This window comes from Haliotis cracherodii, unplaced genomic scaffold, assembly GCF_022045235.1.
Source record: "Haliotis cracherodii isolate W230 unplaced genomic scaffold, xgHalCrac1.p SCAF_4, whole genome shotgun sequence".
NCBI classification, from domain to species: Eukaryota; Metazoa; Mollusca; class Gastropoda; order Lepetellida; family Haliotidae; genus Haliotis; species Haliotis cracherodii.
Window position 1 is genome coordinate 24604712 of NW_027266297.1, and position 22979 is coordinate 24627690.

The 22979-nt window shown below is 41.9% G+C and overlaps 1 protein-coding gene across 1 annotated transcript in view; it reads left to right on the forward strand.

The window, feature by feature from the left end:
• Positions 1-22979, forward strand: part of LOC139478436 (jouberin-like) — a 46472-nt gene that overhangs the window by 15874 nt on the left and 7619 nt on the right. Inside the window, exons 10-28 of the mRNA XM_071260893.1 lie at positions 4860-4953; positions 5414-5509; positions 6856-7080; positions 8003-8064; positions 8829-8963; positions 9568-9622; positions 10810-10925; positions 11865-12033; positions 12514-12655; positions 13538-13590; positions 14015-14109; positions 14505-14638; positions 15536-15676; positions 16673-16772; positions 17411-17531; positions 18579-18710; positions 19674-19803; positions 20674-20747; positions 21648-21710. Coding sequence (XP_071116994.1) covers positions 4860-4953; positions 5414-5509; positions 6856-7080; positions 8003-8064; positions 8829-8963; positions 9568-9622; positions 10810-10925; positions 11865-12033; positions 12514-12655; positions 13538-13590; positions 14015-14109; positions 14505-14638; positions 15536-15676; positions 16673-16772; positions 17411-17531; positions 18579-18710; positions 19674-19803; positions 20674-20747; positions 21648-21710 — 2137 coding nt within the window. The remainder of the gene's footprint in view (positions 1-4859; positions 4954-5413; positions 5510-6855; positions 7081-8002; positions 8065-8828; positions 8964-9567; positions 9623-10809; positions 10926-11864; positions 12034-12513; positions 12656-13537; positions 13591-14014; positions 14110-14504; positions 14639-15535; positions 15677-16672; positions 16773-17410; positions 17532-18578; positions 18711-19673; positions 19804-20673; positions 20748-21647; positions 21711-22979) is intronic.

Consider the following 22979-nt stretch of genomic DNA (forward strand, 5'->3'; position numbering starts at 1 on the left):
GGGCAAAGACCCACATCACCTTTACCCTTACTGCCGACCTTTGTGTTCTTCTGTCAATCGATGCTCTGTTTGCTCTGTTTTATCAATTGAAGAATTTGCATCTTACAGAAAGGCTCTCTTGTTAAGCACTTGAAACAACTTGCATAACGGAAGGTGATGTCAGTTCCTCCTCCGTAACCGACCCCTCCTCCACCATCGGAATCAGCCCCCTCACCTCCTGCTACGACATCTACGCCAGAACCATTCGCCTGTTCAGCGCATTGTCTCTTCTATTTCTGGCGCCAAGTGCCTTGGGTCCTCGTTTGCGTTCCTGTTCAATCCCATGATCGGTCTTTCTCTCCTGTTAGGCAATGCCAGACTACCATCTCCCCTGATTGTTGCCACACTCAGATGATGAACAGGATTTCATACCCGATTATGATGAGTCGTCCACTGACAGGAAACTGGCTACTTTATCATCTCCCCTGTGCTTCTCCCTGGGCAAGGCCCTTCCACCAGAGGGTCTTGGATTCGTGGGATGTTCTCTCTCTTCCTCCCCTCCGGCTAGTTGCCGATCGTCCTGCTCTATGTTTGCTGCCTTTACTGCCCTCCCAGTTAAATCTTTCTATTCAGATCTACACTACCCTTTCCACTGTATGCATTTTGCTGACATCTTGTCTCCTGTGGATGAAAACATTTGACATGGGAACGTCTAAGCTAAGTTCATAGGTTTCTGCGACGGATGCTCAACTGGGGCATGTGGATACGGCTCTTCGCAACTTAACCCCCTGTCGGTGATGGCCTCAGCCAACTCAGCTATCAAAGACAGTTAAGACAAGAATCTTTCAGAAGCTAGCGAACAATTTCTTTAAGTTTTAGACTGGCAGTAATCACAGCTTTTTCACATGTCTAAGTATCTAGCCCTGGACGCCCCGGCCATCACACAGGTTTTACTCACCTGACTTACCTTATCAGTCTGGACCTACAGAATTCCTACCTGCATGTTCCCATTCATGCAGTGCATCGTTGATTCCTACATTTCATCTTCCCAGTTGAAAGTGCTCCCATTTGGAATTTCCTCGGCCCTGTGGTTGTTCCCTTACAAGTATAACCAAGTCCATCATTGCGTTCCTACACAATGGAAGAAGGGGATTCAGTTTGACTCGTACATCGACGACTGCATCCATGGCCACAGTGTCCCACAGGTCCTGAGAGGGACTTCACCCTTCAACTCCTCCATCGGCTGGTTTGGATGGTCAACCTGGAGACTTCAGATCTTACTCCTTCTCGACACCTCACTTTCATCAGCGGCCTCTTTCTAATGGACCACAACTTGATACAAGTTCCGCCAGAACTATTTGAAGCCATCCAATCCAGGGTCCAGCGACCACTATGTCAACACCTCAACCTCCACCAGTGGCAGACTCTCCACGGTCTGTTGACTTCAGCTCAAGATCTTATCTCCAGGGGTCGCCTTCAACTATGCACCCTTCAGAAGTTTCTCCTACCGTTTTTGAGTTTAGAGCTGATTGGTACTGACTCTCCTGTTTCTTCAGATCTGGGCCAATTGCATTTCAGGATGTCGCAATGTGTTAGCCTACTCCCTCTCCCGACCAGATCCTCCATCTCCCACACAGTGGATGCATCACCCAGACACCTTCTGGTTCTTGTGCGACCGCCTGGGCACTCCCAACATACATCTCTTTGCCACTGTGAGCAACCACCAACTGCGGGTGTATGCCACTTCAGTCCCAGTCCCAGACGGCCTCACGCTGTCCTGGTTGACTTAAGCATGTTAAGCGTGTATATTTTTCCGCCCCCAGTTCTTTCCCAGGTCATTCTCAAAGCAGCCCAGACCAGTCATCTGAATCTGCTGTTGGTTTGGGTTCCCAAACCTCCTACAGCTTGCTGGAGAACCTGTGCTGCACCTTCCGACGTGGCAAAATTTACTGCTCAACCCTCACACCAGACAGCCTCATCCAGACTCTGACGTCTACAATCGTTGTGTCTGGCATGTCTCCAAAAGTCCCTGAGGGCTTAGGGGTTTGTCGCCAAGGCTCATCGTTCCTCAGCAATACCCTCTATGATGGCGCTCTTTTCAGGATTTCTCGACGGCCAGACCCATAGTCTCATGGAGGCCTCCATCCCCCAGGTGGCTGACTTCTTGTTATTTCTGGCCAGTCCAATCACTTTGCTGGCTGCACTAGTGCAATGTACCTAGCGGCTCTCTGTATTGAAAATCGCTCATGATTCCCATCAGGCCTTGGTGCCTGAACTTTCCGCCATTGTCCAGGGTTTTAGACTTGTAGATCAAACAAAGAAGTTTCGCCCTCCAGCTTGGGACCTCGGTGTTGTTTTATGAGACTTATGTCAGGCGCCTTATGAAACGCTGACCTCTGCTCCTTTGAAGATCTCGCCATTAAGATATGTTTTCTCACATCCCACCTCTGTCGGAGATTGTCTGTTCACATGATGACGTGAAACTCGCCCTATGTCTTTTGGGGGCCCTCAGTCAATATCTTCAGGTGTCCCAGCTTGGCTAACAACTCTGCACGACCTCCGTGCACTGTCCTTACGATGGCTGTCCACACCAACTTTTCTGTCTGAACTATGACAAAGGGGTGTTTTTGGTCATCTATGTCAGTATTTGCCAGCCATTATCTACGCAACATCTCTGTGGAGGATTCACAGCTTCGGACCACATGTCCTGCCCTAGCAGCTGACAAACTCCTGACGCCATTGACCGTGCCCTGAAAGAGGAACGAAGTCGCCCACTGGCCCCGCTGGCACCTGCTGCCAAGGTAGGACCTCACCTTGTTTCAGCTCCTCTATAAACATTCTGGGTTGCTCAGTACTGTTCTGTCGGTACCGGGTAAAGAATTGGTACCATATTCCCCTTCTCTCAAGCCAGATGCAGAACACCTTGCTTTTGCCCATTGCATACCTTCAGACCATTGCTCTGTTCTGAGAGGGCTTGACCTCCATCATATCCCCTAGCCTGATATGAGGATGGAGCCGCTAGCTCGGTGCCACCTGGAGGGAACCTTGCCTGAGGCTGTTGCAGTGCTTCCTGCGGTAAGCCCGCCTTCCATGTCGATTGAATAAAGCACTGTGCAGCGTCAGGTATGGTAAAACATGAGCATTTCTGAATAAATGCAATGTTTTTATACTTACCTGATGCTACAGCTATAGGCCCACCTGGACTTCGTCCCTCTCTGCCTTTCTGTTTTGGCACCAAAGTCTATGCTGTGCCTGCTGTCATACAGTGACAAATATGAAGGAGTAGGGGCCAAGGAGGATAACTTTCGGGTAACTGGGCACAGGCTATAGTCTGTTTCAACTGTCTCTCTGTTCCTGTACTGTTTGTAAAAGGTAGTTATGCTCATATTTGTACAACGTTTAATGAAGATGCTATACAGTAGCTCTTGTATTCAACTTCTGGACAAACTTATAATTTACAATGTCAAATTTCATTGCACATATCTTTAAGATCAGACTTTGTCTTCTTGCTTAACCGTGCGGTACTGACGTGAATGCACAGACATGCTTACTGGTATACCACTTTATCATATAACGGGTAGGTTTCTCGGCAGGATAAAGCCAACGGATAAAAAACGATATCCGTTGGGGTCATATGCGGATAGAGATGCAAATATCAAAGGTCAAGTAGGGACTACTTTCACTGTTTATAAACAAATATGGCGTCGCCCTCGTCATTCGGCGATCGAGTCAGAATTAACCATCGGGAATCTGGATAAACTACAGGGATAATTGCTATCATTATCAAAAGAACAGTCTATTATACTGAAAATCCGTGTCTAGCTGTGACGTAGATAAGGCATTTTATAAGTTGGGGCAACATTGGAGATATAAATTTCGAAACAATTTTGCGAGGGCACGAGGCCTAGCCAAGCATGATCAGTAGCCATATCTGTGCTTGTAGACCTCTGCGGCTTGAAACCTTCTCCACAAATCAAAATAGTTAGATTTGGCCGAAAATATATGTGAATTGTTACCTTGTTGCGTTTTGTCGCTGTGTGTACATCTGACTACTCTTCTTAACGTTATGACAGGACAGACTGACTGTCAACAAGGTCTGACTGTGGCTGTGACGTCCCAGAGACTAGGGTTAGAGTAGCTTCCCTTTGACAAAGGGCAGTTACTCTAGCAAACAGACCGATGGATTGCCGCAAAAGGCAATTAAAAACAATTGTTGTTTTGCGTTTATGTTGCTTCGCCACTGTATAAGAAATAGATTTCAGTTGGAACTATATTGGCTACTGTCACTGTCCGACTGACACGTCACTTACCCTCTGACGTAATAAATATTAATGCGCGCATTGCAGGAAAACTCGCAATGTTTTGGTTATGTTTGTGAGAGAGGGAAAGCGATTTTTAAGCACAGAATTAAAGAATGACATAATATGATAAAGAGGTTATCACGCTTGTGTGTTTGGGGATGGTAAATATCCTGTATTAGGAATAAACACTATGTATTTAGCTCGCCAAGGCTCGCTAAATACAATGATATTTACCATCCCCAAACACACTCGCGTGATAACCTCTATTGCTATGAAATAATATGATTTTCTGTACTGGTGGGCCCACGGATGGCCCAGTCGTCTAAGGCGCCGCAATTCTCTGTGCAGAGTAGATCCCTTTGGCTTGCCAGAAATTTGATTGTGGTTTTGAATTCTGGTTCCGCCGATAATGTTTCTAGGTTTTTCAGCTCTGTACCCGTGCTGAAGGGTTTTATGAAAGAGGTGAACGTCTGAGACCTGCAGCACTTCGGGCTGATATAACTGGACTACTGTTACAAGCGGCATTTAGCCAAACTCACTCTGTATGGCATGTGTTAGTCATGTATTGCTTGTTTCCAGGTCAACACTGCCAGTGTGGGAGGAACTCCTTGTTTTCAATGAAAACTTCAACTATATTGTACAGAAAGACCTCAAAGTCATTCTTTTCTTTGAAGTAAGTTGACATTCTGTTACACTAAACTTGCTAAGTGTTTGTTCATAATGGGAGTAAATATGTATGACAACAAAACTTCACTGTTTATTTTCATGATAGTTCTGGAAGGAAATCATTGACATATCTGCTTCTGAAATGTGAAGGAAGCATTTCAGTATTGACCCATGCTATGATAATTGTTTTAATCGGACTTATAAGAATAAGATGGTTTAAGTGATTTATCAGTTCTTCAAACTGTCATTATGCCCTCTTTAGAACCCAAAAAACTGATTCTCTGGTGCTATATTTCACAAACCCTATCCATTATTTTTATGGCATTGTGCACTTGATTGTCAAAGGCTTCTGTCAAGATAACATGTTGCATCGTCATAATTCCCTTGAATTCACTCCTTTCCTTTGTTTGCAAACTTGGACATCACCATTTGACAAATGAACTTATACATTTTCTTTATCCTATTAGCTGCTGGACTTCGTGAGTATGAACACCGCCAGTCGCAAGTACAACAATGAGAAGCAGGAAGGGGGCTGGCATCGAATTGCTTGGGGATTTCTCAAGGTAGGTTGTATACTCCCCAAGGAGCTGAGAATGAAAATCATGTGCTCACTGATCCATTGACCGGGGTAATAATAGTGTAGCGCTATGAATATCCACTTGGTGAATGGAATTTGGTGCATTATAAATACACATATTATTATTTTTTAAATTATTTTAAGTCATTGCCATATGTTGTTTTAACCTGGTGATATACTGCAGTCCGAGACACCGGTATTCAGTCACTGTAGTTGTTGGAGGTCTCGATGAAACCAGAAACTCAAATGTAGGAAATATGATTTCCTTTACATACTTGTCTTTTGTTCATTATTGTTTGTCATTTTAATGTCTTTGGCACGGTGACTTTGAATTCAATATTTCAGTTAGTTTGTGGGTGACATTTATGCATTATAAATCAAATTTTGTGCTGTGGTTTCCTTGTCCCTTGTGTCCTACCTACTGAAAGTATCTAACAGCTTGCATTTGAATATCATGGAGTGACAGGGATAGAAACTAACCAAGAAATTCTACTAGCCCGAATGGTGATAACATATAGCAATACCCTCCAACATTTTTGAAATTCTACTAGCCCTTTGAATGCTTAGGATGCATTTACCATTAAACTTGTCTCGGCTAGTGGGCTAATGCTAATTTCTATCCTTGAGTGAACAAGCAAATAATAAGGCCAATTTTTTTTTATATAACTTGCTTTTAGCATGTTTAGAACCTACCAAATGAAAGCGATTTCGTATAGCCAATGCGACATTCAATAAACTGTAAAACAAACAATATCATATACTAATTCAATCTCATTAAAATCAAATCTTATTTCTCGCTACCACTAAGCAAAGATCTTAGGACATCCCATTAGGGGTCACGTCTTAACGACCCTCCATTTGACTAATCAGAGCATCGCTTACCAGATCATGAAAGTGACAGTCGGAATGTGATTTCTAATCATGCAACCTCGAAAACTTTAACACGGTGTATTCCGAACGATTGTTACGGGTTTAACGACTGAATCCATACAATCTAGACCATCTATTAGCCATTCCAGAATGTTGTTTTGTTCAGGTTTCAAACTTTTAATCGAGTTCATCTAAATATGTTTCGAAGCATAGTCGCAAATTTGAAATTAGTGCCGTAAAGCACGAGAAATCTGCATTCTGATTGGCTAATGTCAACTTCTTGTCAGTCATTCCATTGGTCTGTCAAAGTTCGCGCAAGGTCGGTCTGACGTGACCCGTAATGGGATGTCCTCAGATCTTTATATAGCGGTAACGAGAACTAAGATCTGATTTTATTGAGATTGTATACTATTTGTACCCATCAACCCAACCCAACCCAACCCAACTGGTTATTCAATGCAGATTCACGGCGGTAATGACAAGCTGAATGTGGGATCCAAGGTACGTCTTCAGCTGTTCCAGCCCCCGAACAGGTTCACCGTGAAACCAGGGAAGATCGAACTGTACCAGTGGTGGTACAGCCTTCCCCGAGTAGCGTACCCCTCCACGCTGTACGTCACTCTCAAGGGCATCACCCCCCCAGACGAGGTGGAGGCAGCAGCCAGATCTATGTTTGCCACTCAAGAGGTAACTGACCCAAACTCGACCTATATGGGTCTCCATGCTGAAGCTGAAATATGATTGACTGTGGTGTAAAAAAGTGTTCACAGATTCCACTCTCCCCATGGGGATTCTGGGTTAGCATAGGTCCCAAGCTACCAATGCATGTCGTACAAGGCTACTTAACGGGTCACGTGGTCAGACGCTGTGACTTTGTTGTTTGCGGGTTGTTGTAGCTGGATGGTGTGGAACGTTGCGGGTAATATCAATCCCTGGATTGTCTGGTCCAGACGTGATTGTTTACAGGCCATTATCATACAGCAGGAATGTTGCAGAGTCTGGCATTAAACAACAAACAAACAATAAAACGCTAACTCACATGAGTCAGTACTTCCGTTTTCAAACACTGGTATGACCATCTCTGAATCTACAAGTTAATGGACCCGTGAAGATCCGGGGTAGAATAGGTCTTCAGCAACCCATGCTGACTATGCTTGTCGTAAAAAGGCGACTAACGGGATCGGGTGGTCAGGCTCGCTGACTTGGTTGATGCATGTCATTGATCCCAATTGTGTGGATTGATGTTCATGATGTAAATCACTGGATTGTCTGGTCCAGACTCGATTATTTACAGACCGCCGTCATATAGCTGGAATATTGCTGAGTGCGGCGTAAAACAACAAACCAAAAACAAATACAAGTTAATGGTATTTCAACTTGAGTTTGGTGATTTAATGGTCTTATAAACTGATTTTAATGGTCTTGTTTCAGGGTATTCTGCCTTTAAAATTGCTTCAATTTAAGTAGATTTTAAGGGTCTTTTACTGATAACTCAAAGAGGCATTTCAGTGGTGTTTTAATGATTTTAGAAGCAGTAGTGTGTGCAGCGATCAGCATGATCAGTTCATACATTGTATGTTTGATTGTTCACATCAAAATTTCCTTGCAGGAGAGGGGGAGGATGACCTATGACGATCTGAAGAAGAGCATGAACTGGTCTTCCAAGAAAAAGTAAGATTTACTCTGACATACATCATATTACATCACACCTGCTTCATCTTTTACAGCATGGTTTGATCGTTTTCATGCAATAAGTAAACATTATTAGCTAAGCATGTTTCCGTTTCATTAATATCATATATTAGGAATACATTTTTGTATTCCTAATATATGATATTAACAATGCGGAAATGCACAAGGTTATAATCTCTTAATCATATAATATCGTTCTTAAAATAATCAATGTTTCAATTATATGTTGAATGAAATGAAATGAAATGAAATGACCTCAGAAACTGTAGAAATGCAATGACTGAGTGAACCACCCTATATAGCATATAATGACAAATGATATGCGGGCAGGTTTGTCGACAGAAACTCCCGATCTAAATGTACTGGGAGCGTTAGCCACTACCGGTAATTTATTGATCAAGCTGACATTTCATCGATGTATGTGGCTCAAAAGTAGTTAGGGGCGGTCGGGTAGCCTAGTGGTTAAAGCGTTCGCTCGTCATGCCGAAGACCCGAGTTCGATTCCCGTCATTGGTACAATGTGTGAAGCCCATTTCTGGTGTCCCCCGCCTTGATATTGCTGCAATATTGCTAAAAGCGCCGTAAAACCATACTCACTCACTCAAAATAGTTACGGCTAGGTGGCCTCATTTGCATATTTATCGGATGTTGTACCAAGTTTATCAGAATGGTTTATTGCCTCAGTTGCAGCATCCTTTTTATGATACTTTGAGATTAAATCTGTACCGTTTGCAATGATTCAGACTTGAAGATCGCCGACCTATGACGTCGTGGTCGCGCCTTTTTGGACAGATGTGTCGAATCCCCAACAACCTGATGCTGTCGCTGCCGGCAGGGAGAAAGGGATGCTACGTTCTTAAGTTCTCTCATGATGGGAGGTGAGATGTGGCCTTATCCTATGTAGTTTTGAAAAAAGCTTACAAATGTATTTGTAACGGTATATAACTTGGGGGTGTGGGTCTTCCCAGGCACTTGAATTCGCGGTGCAGTTTTCCTTAGGTCTGCCAGAAACCTGGGAATACCATTCTTGTGGATTTCACCAAAATGGTAAATGTAAAAGAAGGCTTTTCTCCCACATGAAGCTGACATACCATAATAACTGAAATATTGTTCAGATCAGTTCAAACTTGCTCACTATATACGTGGTATATAATAGGAATTTTAAAATGTAAACTGTACCAGATAATCAAATACAAATGTCCTCAATTAGAAGAAGAAAAAATATTATGAATATACACATGATACAGTATGAAAACACAGTCTGTAATCAAGGTAATGATTTCATTAGATTGTAAATTATTTTTACCAAAATGTACACAGGAATCACTTTTTGTTTGACTTGTACTTTTTAGAGATAAGATTTTGGACTCGTGTTATATTTCTACATCTTGATCACGTTGATGTTACTGTGTTATTGCATCATATTGTAATATCCTTGATCATTAAGAAGATGTTAACTAAGTGAGGTTTTCTCATTTCCAGGAACCTTGCATGTGCGTGTCAGGACAAGGAAGGATACCCTATATATGTGTACGAGGTGAGTGAAGGCTATCACACCCAGGACCAGGTGTCAGTGAAGGCTATCACACCCAGGACCAGGTGTCAGTGAAGGCTATCACACCCAGGACCAGGTGTCGTACAACCAGGAACAAATACTTGACAATCACCTGGTCGTTTGAAATAATTCACCCTCAAGTTAAAGTAATGATGTATAGTAGCATTATTAGGCCTGACCAATATTTACTTACTTGGTTGTTTTCAGAATGAGCCTGCCCTATTTTTTCAAAATCAGTTATTAATAATACTAATAAATGCTGTTCGATGTATTTTTTTGTTGTACTTCTTTTCAACAGTTTTCTGAGAAAGCTAATGTTAGATCAACATTTTTATCTGGCCTCCAGACTCTTGGCATATAGAAAATTCTCAAAAAAAAGAATTTTTTATTTAACCTTATCATCCTGCATTACTCCTTAATGCATCTTAACTTAGAAGTCGTAATACAGGATAAGTATGCAATGTAAAAAATATTTAGATTTTCAGTGCTCCAGATAAGCTTTTGGTGTTGTGGGTATTTTACCCATGCATTTTAAAATCATTGGGTATCAGTAGTTCTATCTTGGTATTCAAATTACTGTTACCCACTAGTTTTTACACATGTCGGTATTTAAGTTAAATATTTAAATACACTATTCATCTAGTCAGTGCAAACTGGTGTCGTGTTAGTTCGAGAGCTTTATAGGACTCAAAAATACCACGATACTTCCACAAGAAAGTGTGATGGCAAATGATCATGATGTAACTGTCATCGTGGAGTTTGGCAAGGGTGATGGAATGTCCGTTTATAATTTCAAAATAAGTTGCTGATTTGCTAATCGAATACGCAGGGTTATTTCACAATATTTTGATGATACGCACAAGTTTTATTTTTGTAGCGAATCTGTAATGTTCGTTGCGTATTTGATACGCTTTGATTTGATTTTACTGCATATTTCTGCATTTTTTATGCCTATTTTACGCAGATACGCAGCTTATCTGGAGCTCTGGATTTTACAAAAAAAATTAACTTATCCTGCATTACGACGTCTAAATTAAAATGCATTAAGGAGTAATGCAGGATAAGTATACAAATGAAAAAATATTAAGATTCTACTAAATTTGATGAATAAGCTGAACTGTCCTTACACATTTTATGATTCCTGCTAATGTTGACTCTGTGGTTTCCAGATTCCCTCTGGTACACTGAGAGGGGAGTTTTCAGGTCATTTCGGCATCATCTATGACCTGGCCTGGTCCAAGAAGGACACCCACCTGTTGTCAGCAGCCTCCGATGGAACCGCCAGGTAGGGACCTCTGGGATACCGTGTACCACTTGCGGATCCAGAGGACTATCTTTTGGCAGACACCTAACATTTCAACCAATAATATGTTTTTGTTCACTTCCCGGCTTGGGTAAAGTAACAACAGCTGTTAATATACCAGTGAGATATAATCTGTGACTTGAGTACATAAACATATCTCCACTTTTTGGTATAATACTGTAAATTCCAATGAATGTAGTCAGAAAACCAAATTCTTTCAGTATCTGAAATCTGGCAAAGGGGGTGCTCATTGTATTGCCTGTTGTTCAATATGACAAGCATTTCTTAACATTGAGGGGTGGGGGTGTTGTAGCCTTGTGGTTAAAGCGTTTGCTTGCCACATCAACAACCTCACTAAAATTGGATCTTGTTTCTCGCCACCGCCAAACAAAGATCTGAGGACATCCCATAGGGGTCACATCAGAACGACATTTCATCCAACCAATCAGAGCGTCACTTACCAGATCATGAAAGTGACAGTCGGAATGTGATTTCTAATCATGCAACCTCGAAAACTTTAACACGGGGTATTCCGAACAATAGTTACGGGCTTAACGACTGAATCCATAAAATCTAGACCATCTATTAGCCCTTCCAAATTCTTAATTGAGAATTTGGCAAAATATGTTTCGAAGCGAAATCGCCAATTTAAAATTAGTGCCATAAAGCACAAGTAATGTGCTTCCTGATTGGCCAATGTTGACCTCTTGTCTGTCATTCCATTGGTTTAATACCTAATTACAATATGTGAATCCCATTTCTGTTATCCCCTGCCATGACATTGCCAGAATATATTTATAACAGCGTAAAACCAACTCACATTATCCATGCAAATTGGCCTGTATCTGCTGGACAGTTTGAGAGAGCAGTGTTGTTGCCTTCGTACATGAGTGTGTGATACGCTATTTATGGATTCTCCAGAGTCTGGGATCTGAAGAACTTTGGTGGATCCTCCAATAAGCTGCTGCCTCACCCCGCCTTCGTGTACAGCGCCCAGTTCCACCCCCGTGTCGACAACATCGTAGTGACAGGCGGCTATGACCAGGTGCTGCGAGTGTGGGACATTCACGGAGACGAACCACATGGACATGTCAGTACTGATTAATACATCACATACTGTACTAGTAGTACATTAGATCTCAGTGGGAGTGTAGTGTTGAGTGGTCAGTAATAGTGGTTGCTAGAGGGAACCCCAGTGAAGATCCGGGGTAGAATAGGTCTTCAGCAACCCATTCTTGTTGTAAGAGGCGACTATGGTCATGATGTCAATCACTTGATTGTCCAGTCCAGAGTTGATTATTACTCGGCTGCAAATATATAGCTGGAATATTGCTGAGTGCGGTGTTAAACAACAAACAAACAAATTCAGTCTTCAGACTAGTGTCTAAAGTCACAGACTGAAAATTACTATGTTATTCTTGGTATTTGATTGAATGGAAAAGTACTGCTTGAATAAGAATCTGTGTTGACCAGATAGTTGACATGGTTTATGAAAGGCTCATCATGTTTGATAATATTTGACAAGTTGGTAATTACAGTGTCTGTAACATGTATTTGTGTATTCCTCCAGTTGATGCAGGAGATTGAGAACCACCATGGCCACATCAACAGCCTGTGTTTTGATGAGGAGGGACACAAGATGTACTCCGCTGACAGTTCTGGAGCAGTCTTCATCTGGAATGTCTACGTCACGGAGCAGGAATCTCGCCGAGGTATCTCACTTTGATAGCCTTTACTTGAAAAGGATCAGGGGCGGTCGGTTAGCCAAGTGGTTAAAGTGTTCGCTCGGCACGCTGAAGACCTGGGTTCAATTCCCGACATGGGTACAATGTGTGAAGCCCATTTCTGGTGTCCCCCTGCCGTGATATTGCTGGAATATTGCTAAAAGCGGCGTAAAATCATACTCACTCACTCACTCACTCACTGTTTTATTGCTAAGTGTAATGTTAAACAATAAACACACACCTTATTTCTGAAAGAAAAATAACTTATCCACCAGCCCCCTTTTACATTCTCAGTGTCACTTGTTGTGATATTGTGCATATACTCCCTTTTAGGGTTTCCATATATCAGATATATCTGTTGGTTCAATAGGGTTTACATATATCTGTTGGTTCAATAGGGTTTACATATATCTGTTGGTTCTAAAGGGTTTACATATATCTGTAGGCTCAATAGGGTTTACATATATCTGTAGGCTCAATAGAGTTTACATATATCTGTGGGCTCAATATGGTTTACATATATCTGTAGGCTCAATAGGGTTTACATATATCTGTTGGTTCAATAGGGTTTTCATATATCTGTAGGCTCAATAGGGTTTACATATATCTGTTGGTTCAATATGGTTTACATATATCTGTAGGCTCAATAGGGTTTACATATATCTGTAGACTCAATAGGGTTTACATATATCTGTTGGTTCAATAGGGTTTACATATATCTGTAGGCTCAATAGGGTTTACATATATCTGTAGGCTCAATAGGGTTTACATATATCAGATATATTTGTTGGTTCATTAGGATTTCAAGATATCCACAATTAAATGATCGTATATCTTCTCTCTTTAATCAGTTCTGTTATTACTTTACAGCATTCATTCGAGAATGGACTGTATTCCTCGAAATCCGGGATCCAGAATTGAAGGTAAACATATGTTGGAGTATAATAGGTCTTCAGCAACCCATGCTTGCCGTAAAAGGCAACTATGCTTGACGTAAGAGGCCACTAACGGGATCGGGTGGTCAGACTCGCTGACTTGGTTGATGCATGTCATCGTATCCCAATTGCGTCGATCGATGCTCATGATATCAACCACTGGATTGTCTGCTCCAGACTCGATTATTTACAGATCGCCGTCATATAGCTGGAATATTGCTGAGTGCGACGTTAAACAAAAAACAATCAAACAATCTCCTCTGGCTAAGTCAGAGCATTGAATTAAAACTGAAACATGCAAAAGATCTGAATCACATTTCATGAGTGGAAGTTTGAATGAATACGCATATTGTCATTTTTTGCCGAAAGTGTAGTGATGTGAATTTGATTGTGTCATGTTTCGTTCTTGTAGAATGTTGCCATTAACAGTATTAGGATGCATCCAAGTGGGCGTCGACTGCTGCTCCACTGCCGCGACAACATCCTCCGCATGCTGGACCTCAGAGTGTGAGTGGGAAACAAACACAGCCTTATATCTATAGCGGTGGCGTAGCCTGGTGGTAAAGCCAAAGCCAAAGGCCTGTTTTCGATTCCCAACATGGGTACAATGTGTGAAGCCTGTTCCTGGTGTTCTCCTGTCTTGGTGTTGGTGGAACATTGCTAAAAGAGTTGTAAAAGCACTCACTCACTCACTCACTCACTCACTCACTCACTCACTCACTCACTCACTCACTCACTCACTCACTCACTCACTCACTCACTCACTCACTCACACAGTTGTACTATGCAATCACGTCAAGAACTATAAGCTATAATCTCAAATGTGAACTTAGATTTCCATCACAAGCAGATCATCATAGCATCATGTTGGATTTTTTGTTGATAAGTTTGTTCTATTTCAGACAACGAATTATGCAGAATTACATTGGTGCCTTAAACTTCCGTGAAAAGATCCGTAGTGCTATCTCTCCGTGTGGAACGTTTGTGTTTTCCGGCAGTGAAGACAACACAGCATATGTGTGGAACACAGAGACAGGTAACCCATCTTACATATCACTTACCTATTATCACATGGGTGGCCCAGTCGTCTAAGGCGCCGCTATTCGCTGTGCAGAGTTGCGTCCCTTGGGCACGCCAGAAACCTATGATTGTGGGTTCGAGTCCCGGTTCGCCCCGATAATGTTTCTAGGTTTGTCAGCACAATACCCGTGCTCGTGGGTTACACCCAACTGACTCACTCACTCACCCATTATCACTCAGTGTATTATGGTTCATTATCAGGTTCTCCATTATTCTCGGTAATGAGCTCATATATTTCATAAATATCAGGTTTAGGCTAAAAAAATAATAGTCTTGCCCGCACATTTTGCTAAACATTTAAAAAACATGACACTTAAAAGGGTGTTTGGGTAGCCTGGTGGTTAAAGCGTTTGCTCGTCACGCCGAAGACCCGGGTTCAATTCCCAACATGGGTACAATATGTGAAGCCCCTTTCTGGTGTTCCCCGCCATGATATTGCTGTAATATTGCTAAAAGCGGCGTAAAACCATACTCACTCACTCACTCACTCTCACTCACTCACCTAATACTTAAAAACAATGCGATCCAATATAGCACACAGTTACTTCCCTGTACATGTGCACTGCTTTACTGTGCATTTCATGTTATGGTAATGGCGGCAATAGGTGTTTGTATGCTTGTTTATGTAGGGAGTCCCTTTCCCAGGTTGATGATAACATAACACAACTGTTTATTTGGTTACACACTAGTTTGACAAGCAAAAAAAAAAACCTCCAGCCCACACTATATTTTCAAAAGTCCCAATAATATAACTTTAAAGAAGTTGCAGCTTTACTATATATTTTTGAAATAAATTAATAACCATAAGCATAGCCCTTTTGTATACACAAGCATTTTCTCCTTGATATTCCAGGGGACCAAGTTGCCCGGTACTCGGACCTCAACTACCAGCGACCTGTCACCGACCTGGATTACCACCCCCGCGACCACATCCTCGCCATCTGCTCCCTCGGGGACAACCAACCAGTGCTAGTCTACAACTACGACCCTCAGGGTGAGTTCACAGTCCTGGGGTTTGCTTTGTGTTGAAAATAATTCACATTCCTGTTTGAACTGAAGTTGCTGCGGGCGTTTTACTTTATTAGTTGAGTCCAATATCAAATGACCCAAGAGGCTTGGAGGTGATATCAAACATGGGATGAAACATCATGACCACATCAACAGCCTGTGTGTTGATGAGGAGGGACAGAAGATGTACTCCGCAATGGTCATCGGCTGATTTAGTAATTAACCAGTTAATCTAGAAATCAATATACCAATGCCATTTCAGGGGCAGTTGGGTAGCCTAGTGGTTAAAGCATTCACTTGTCACACTGAAGACCCCGGTTTGATTCCCCACATGGGTACAATGTGTGATGCCCAATTCTGGTGTCCCCCGCCGTGATATTGTTTGAATATTGCTAAGAGCAACATAAAACCATACTCACTGACTGACTCAGTGTCATTTCATAGATGTTTTTCATTAACGTGATATGATTACTTTTAACGAGACCTGACCATGATCAAAGAGGTATTTAGACACATGTTAGATGTTGATTTGATCACTGCAGAGGTATTTAGACACATGTTACAGGTTGATTTGATCACTGCAGAGGTATTTAGACACATGTTACAGGTTGATTTGATCACTGTGTGAAACATGTAGAAATGTTTGAGGCAGTTTGTTCTGCAGAGGTATTTAGACACATGTTATATCTTGATTTGATCACTGTGTGAAACATGTAGAAATGTTTATGGCTGTTTGTTCTTCAGAGATTTTTAGACACATGTTAGATGTTGATTTGATCACTGTGTGAAACATGTAGAAATGTTTATGGATGTTTGTTCTTCAGAGATATTTAGACACATGTTAGATGTTGATTTGATCACTGTGTGAAACATGTAGAAATGTTTATGGCTGTTTGTTCTTCAGAGATATTTAGACACATGTTAGATGTTGATTTGATCACTGTGAAACATGTAGAAATGTTTATGGCTGTTTGTTCTTCAGCGGCTCACATAGGAATGGGTCTCTCTTTCCCCACCAAGGAGCCTGATGAGACCACCGACATTGAGGAGATCAACACATCGCGCACCACAGGGAGAAAGAGGTAGGGACCCAGCTACATTAATGTTCTCACATAGTTCTGTTTCCCAGACACTGCTCACAGCAGTAAAACACTCACTGCGTTTGAGCATTTCAGTTGTGCTGGTCATCAGTTTATGAAAGTCATGTGACATGACACTACCCCCTACAACACACACACCTATTGTCTAATAATGTTCTATTAGTGTGTCAGTCAAGTAATGAAATTCTAGTACAATGACATTTCTCTCCAACCATGCCAGCCCACACTGATTTTCAAGTGTAAATGCTTAAGAATCAATTCAGTTCTTTTGTGCATGTTGTAGCCATGACTCTATTATACATAAGGTCATTATCATTTCAGACAAGTTTAGAACCAAGTTTAGGTACCATATAGAGGAGGAGGGTTTGTCACAATGACCAATTCTAAGTCACAATATCAAAAGTCAGACACCCCCCACCACCACACCCCAGTATTTTTCACTGAAGTACCTGATATCATGAATACACAATATCAAATGTACAACATTATGGTTTGGGATTCGAACACACACTCAAATGTAGCACCTAATCGCCACTTATCTAACCCACTCAGCCACCAGGGATTTTCTAATCCTCAAAGTATATGACCGTTACTGACCAGCTTGACCTATGTCCTTACAGCCCAGTTCCGACCGAGGACCAACTCAACTCTGCCAGGACGCAGGTGTTCTCGAAGGGAGAGTTTGAAGCCCACGAGAAGGCGCGGTACCATCGGGTCATGAGGAAGCTGGACAACGCCACAGTGAGTATCTGCTTGGGCAGCAACCATATTGACTTGTCCTGAAATTTCTTTCAGATCTGTAAGTGGTTGCGAAGAAAACTCCTCATGATCATTACTTCGTTACTCCAAGAAACACTCATACTGTCCCTGCTTAATACACATGCTTGTATGTTAAATTGTGTTTCTTTGAGTATGATCATATGTAGGTTAGCAAATCGAGCGGTCTTCCAGACTTCAAGACTATTGATGGATTGTTGCTGACTGGCTGAAACCATTACTTTCTCTCGTCTCCTCTCCTCTCCTCTCCTCTCCTCTCCTCTCCTCTCCTCTCCTCTCCTCTCCTCTCCTCTCCTCTCCTCTCCTCTCCTCTCCTGTCCTGTCCTGTCCTGTCCTGTCCTGTCCTGTCCTGTCCTGTCCTGTCCTTCTCCTCTCCTCTCCTGTCCTCTCCTGGGGAGCTGTGGTAGCCTGGTGGTGAAGTGTTTGCTCATCATGCAGAAGGGGGCACTGGTGGCCTAGTCGTCTAAGGCGCCGCGATACGCTGTGCAGAGTTGCGTCCCTTAGGCACGCCAGAAACCTATGATTGTGGGTTCGAATCCTGGTTCGCCCCAATTATGTTTCTAGGTTTGTCAGCACCATACCCATGCTCGGGGGTTTCACCAAGGTGGTAAATGTCTGAGACCTGCATCACTTTGGGCTTTCCTCCCACATTAAGCTGACACGCCGCGATATGACTGGAATAATGTTAAAAGCGGCGTTAACCCAACTCAGTCACTCATCACGCAGAAGGCCCGAGTTCGACTCCCCACATAATGTATTAAGCCCAACTCTGGCGTCCCCTGCTATTGATGGCTCATTGCCCCTCAACCCCACTTGTAGCCACCCATCACTACTGTTGTATAGTATCCTTTGCGAAACACATACCCCGGTACCTAGTTGCCTATCCACCCCCGGGGATTTTTAAAGCAGTCTTTAATCCAACTCTCTTAAAATAGTTCCCTGTGAAGAATGCTTAATGTATGTAATGTTGATGTTGATATATGGGTGTGTAATATCATATGTGTGTTTCAGCTTCAGATGGTGGCCACGGGCCCACTGTTCCAGATGCCCGAGTCTCACCCGTTCGCAGCCGCCCAGGGTAGTCTGCCGACAGCAGGGATGGGATCCATGTTTGAACAGAGCTATGGCCTCACCCCACGAGCTGTGAGTGGATCTCTTGTCTTATTTTACCAAGAGGTATTCATGATATCTTACTGACTTTCCCGCTGCGGGCATTGAGATCTTCATAACATATAAGGCCACACTTTTAATTTTATGTTTCACAGATTTATTCCAACTTTTCCACACACGGGCAGTCGAAACAAAAACAAACAAAAATAGCTGTGTCAATCATTTATTCATATGAAGGTCATTCTGCCATGGCGTTAAAACTGCAGTTGGCTTCTTGAATCACTGATGGTGATGTAGAGTGAGTGAGTGATTTGGGGTAAACGCCACTTTTTACAGTATTCCAGTCATATCACGGTGCATCAGCTTAATGTGGGAGAAAAGCCCCAAGACCTGCAGGTCTTAGACGTTTACCACTTCGGTGAAACCCACGAGTACGGGAATGGTGCTGACAAACCTAGAAACATAATCGGGGTGAACCGGGATTTGAACCCACAATCATAGGTTTATGGCGTGCCCAAGGGACGCAACTCTGCACAGCGAATGGTGATGTAGACATGGAATTTATATATGACATTTTATATTGTATAAGAAGGTCTGTATTACTAGCAGGAAACGAAAAATAAAAAATGTGTGTCCTAATGTCTTTACCAACCTTACGATGACATCAGCATTACTAGCTGGTAATGCTCTTTTGAAAAGATTTTCCTTCCATGCTTACTGCTGTCATAGGGGCTGATGGGTAGCTTTGTGGTTAAAGCACTAGGCCGTCACGCTGAAGACCCAGGTTCGATTCCCCACATAAGTGCAATGTGTGAAGCCCATTTCTGTTGTCCTCCGCCATGACATTGTTCAAATATTGCTAACAATAAAACAATACTCACTCACTCACTCACAAAAGTCAATCACAAACCAAATAACTTGTAACTTTCCCCGGGTTATTTTTAACCCACAAAAACATAGGCTCTTATTTATGATGTCGCCACCTCTCTCCAACAGGCGGTATTACCGAGCACGTTCTCACCGCATGCACCGCAGACGATGTCGACCATGATGCAGCATCAACAGTACTCCAACCAGAATCTCTACCTCAAACAGTCCGATGGATGGAGGCCAACATTCTCAGAGGGTGAGTAGGAGCATCATGCACTGTCAGAAAAAGAAGGGAGCGAAGGTTGACTTGATTTACATGGGACCTGACTGTGATTTGAAGCAATTGAACCAGTTATCTTTGGTTCTTTTGTATTGTTTGATTGACCGGATTATGTTACTAGGTTTGTAAGCATCATACCCGTGCTGATGGGTTTCACCTAAGAATCATCTGAGACCTGCATCACTTCGGGCTTTATTCCCACATTAAGCTGACATGCCATGATATTACTGTAATACTGTTTTTGTTTGAAGTTTAATGCCGCACTGAGCAATATTCCAGCTATATGACGGCATTCTGTAAATAATCGAGTCTGAACCAGACATTCTTCATTTGTTCTTCCACCTTGAGTTCATCAATTGCTATGTACAAGAATACAAGTGTTTGATAAGCATTTTGAAGTTTGAAGGATATTTACCTTTGTAAAGACTTTTCAGGGCTACTTCTTGAGGTTCACCTGATGAGTGGGCAAGAAGTACGTACCCCTGAAATAAAGAAGTTGTTTTCCATAAAATGTTTCATGTCTTCATACAAACATCCAGATTAAAAAAAGGGGATAGGTGAGGTAGGCTAGTGGTTAAAGCATTTGCTGCTGACACCGAAGGCCCGGGTTTGAATCCCATATGGGTACAATGTGTGAAGCCCTTTCTAATGTCCCTGCCATGATATTGCTGGAGTATTACCAAAAATGACGTAAAACCATACTCACTCACAGATTAAAAACAAAAAGCAATGAAATGTATGCTATTAGCCTCTGAATCAATAGCTTCCACAAGAGTATTGAAGAACGAACATTATTGTATTAAAATGGGGTGTCAAACCTGACTCACTCACTAACTCTTGTTACAGTTGGCCAGAGAGGGGGCAGCAGGTCGTCCAGCCCCACGTTCTATGGCCGCCCTCATCAACTCTCTCTCAGCGCTGTAAGTATACCACTGTTTATCAGCCATTTTCAGTTACCTGATTTTCTGACTTTAAACGAAATTTAAGACAAAAGTTGTCCCTTAAAAGAAGTGTATTTCATAAAAAAATCGAAGATAAGAAACAGTAAAAGAATGACTTTGAACTACACTTGAGGCTTTTTTATTAATGATTTAAGTCACTTGAATTGGTGAGGGAATTTTCTTTTTCTTTCAACAACTAACTTTTACAAGTGTAAAATTCATATGTTTATATGATGGCTGTGTTTTGTGTAGGATAAAGCATGTCCGAGGATTTTTAAGATATTTAAAACCAAGAATTTTTATGAGGGCTGTTATCCCTGAGGTTTTGTCCCAAGGCTAAGGGTTTTTAATATCATAAAACCCCGAGGAGAAGTGTTTTATCTTACTTATAAACTGAAAAAAGAAACTTAAAACATCATTTATCAACATTTTTATGTTTCAAACATACTTTCTATGAAAATTAGGAAACGCGGGTAAAATATCTTTTGCTGGCCTATGGTACTTGGAATAGTCATTCTTAAAATGATTAAGATTTATCTGCGCCTCTGTAGCCTTCGCTCACTGGGCTACAGATACAAGGGTTGCGTGTTCGAATCCACCATTTTGTTTGAAGCAAATGCAAGTGATATGAGAGGTGGAATCTGATTGGTCAACAGGAGAGACATGAAAGGAACATAACTCCTAATAGCCACTGGTAGCACTACAATTGAACCTAGAAATTCTGGCCTAGTTTGGCAAGGGTGGAAACTGGACTTTTATAGTCAGTTAACTCCCATGCCTTGGGAAGATGCTAAATGACAAGTTTGGGGTTTGTCAACAGCCAGGGATTTGTCACAGACTGATATTGGTGTTTGTTCATCCCCCCCTTGTGTGTTCCAGTCCCAGGGCAAGGCTTCCTTCTCCTTCCAGTCGGCCCCTGGCAAGATCAGTCTACAACACAGGGTGAGTATGTCCAGCACAATCTTTGGAACAGGAGCACCTGTTAGTAAACTGTGGTTACTGTTCCAGGTAATGTCAGTGCTTGGATTACCAGAGTTTTGTCTTCACAGGATGATTAGTATAGCTTTGATTCAAAACATCACTGTATACATCAGCTGTTTATTGGGTTTTGTGTGTTTCTTCAAGGCATATCAAGTAGGTAGTGTTTCAAGTACCCATCTGGGAGATGGACCTTTATCTCACCTTACATTAAAATACTAGTTTCTGATTGGTTAAGAAGAGGGCAGATATTTTCCATGTTGCCCGTTCATGTAGCCTGCTCATATACCCTGCTAAGAAATCAATTTATAGCGGATGTTTATTTTGAATGCATTGGGTAAAGGGAAGTAACTCTTCATTTGCATTGTCTGTGAGCTGTCAAAATGGATTAGTCAAAGCATTTTACTCAGTGAAACTTTGAACACCTATTCTGGGTCTAACTCGGTTTCAAACCCAGATTCACCCTAATATGTTTCTTGGTTTGTCAGCAGCAGGGATCCGGAAATATATTTTGTGCCTATCGGACATTTGCATTTTGGTCACGCCCACCTCACATCTGAGGTGCTGGATGTATGAACAAAAAGAATAAACTCAAGTGTCACTTTCATAACAAATATAGTGTTTCCTCGTTATTGCACCCTTCAAAACCTCGGTTATGGCGTGCGGTAACAATTGGCTCCCAAAATTTACTTACACTTTTAATGAACTCAAGGATTACACTGACACAATGTTTTTCCCCATCTCAAAAAAACATTATCAGCTGATCACAGCGAGCATGTAACACCGGAAATACCAGTCAACAAATCCGAACTGAAATATACAATCCCATTACTATACTAACTGGTTATAAAATCATGTTCACAGTATATCTGGACTTATTTTTGTAATATATTTTATCAATTTTATTCAAAATTTCATTTTACATTAATTTTGGCAAAATCGTGTGTGAAGGGATCGGTAGATCACACAACTCACCGTTATTTTCAGCAACCATGGTCAGATTACCGCTATTGATGCCTTGAAATGAACTTTAATTGCCATAGAATGGATACATATATCATAAATGCCATACTTTGACTCGTTAAAAGTCATATTTGTGTCAATGTGACTATTATCATGATTATATGTGTTTACATTATGTTTATGCAATCGAAATACATGTGGTGCGGGAAGTCCCTACGGTGACAGGTCAAATTGGTCCATACGTAAAAATATCCTGCAATAGCAGCCTAT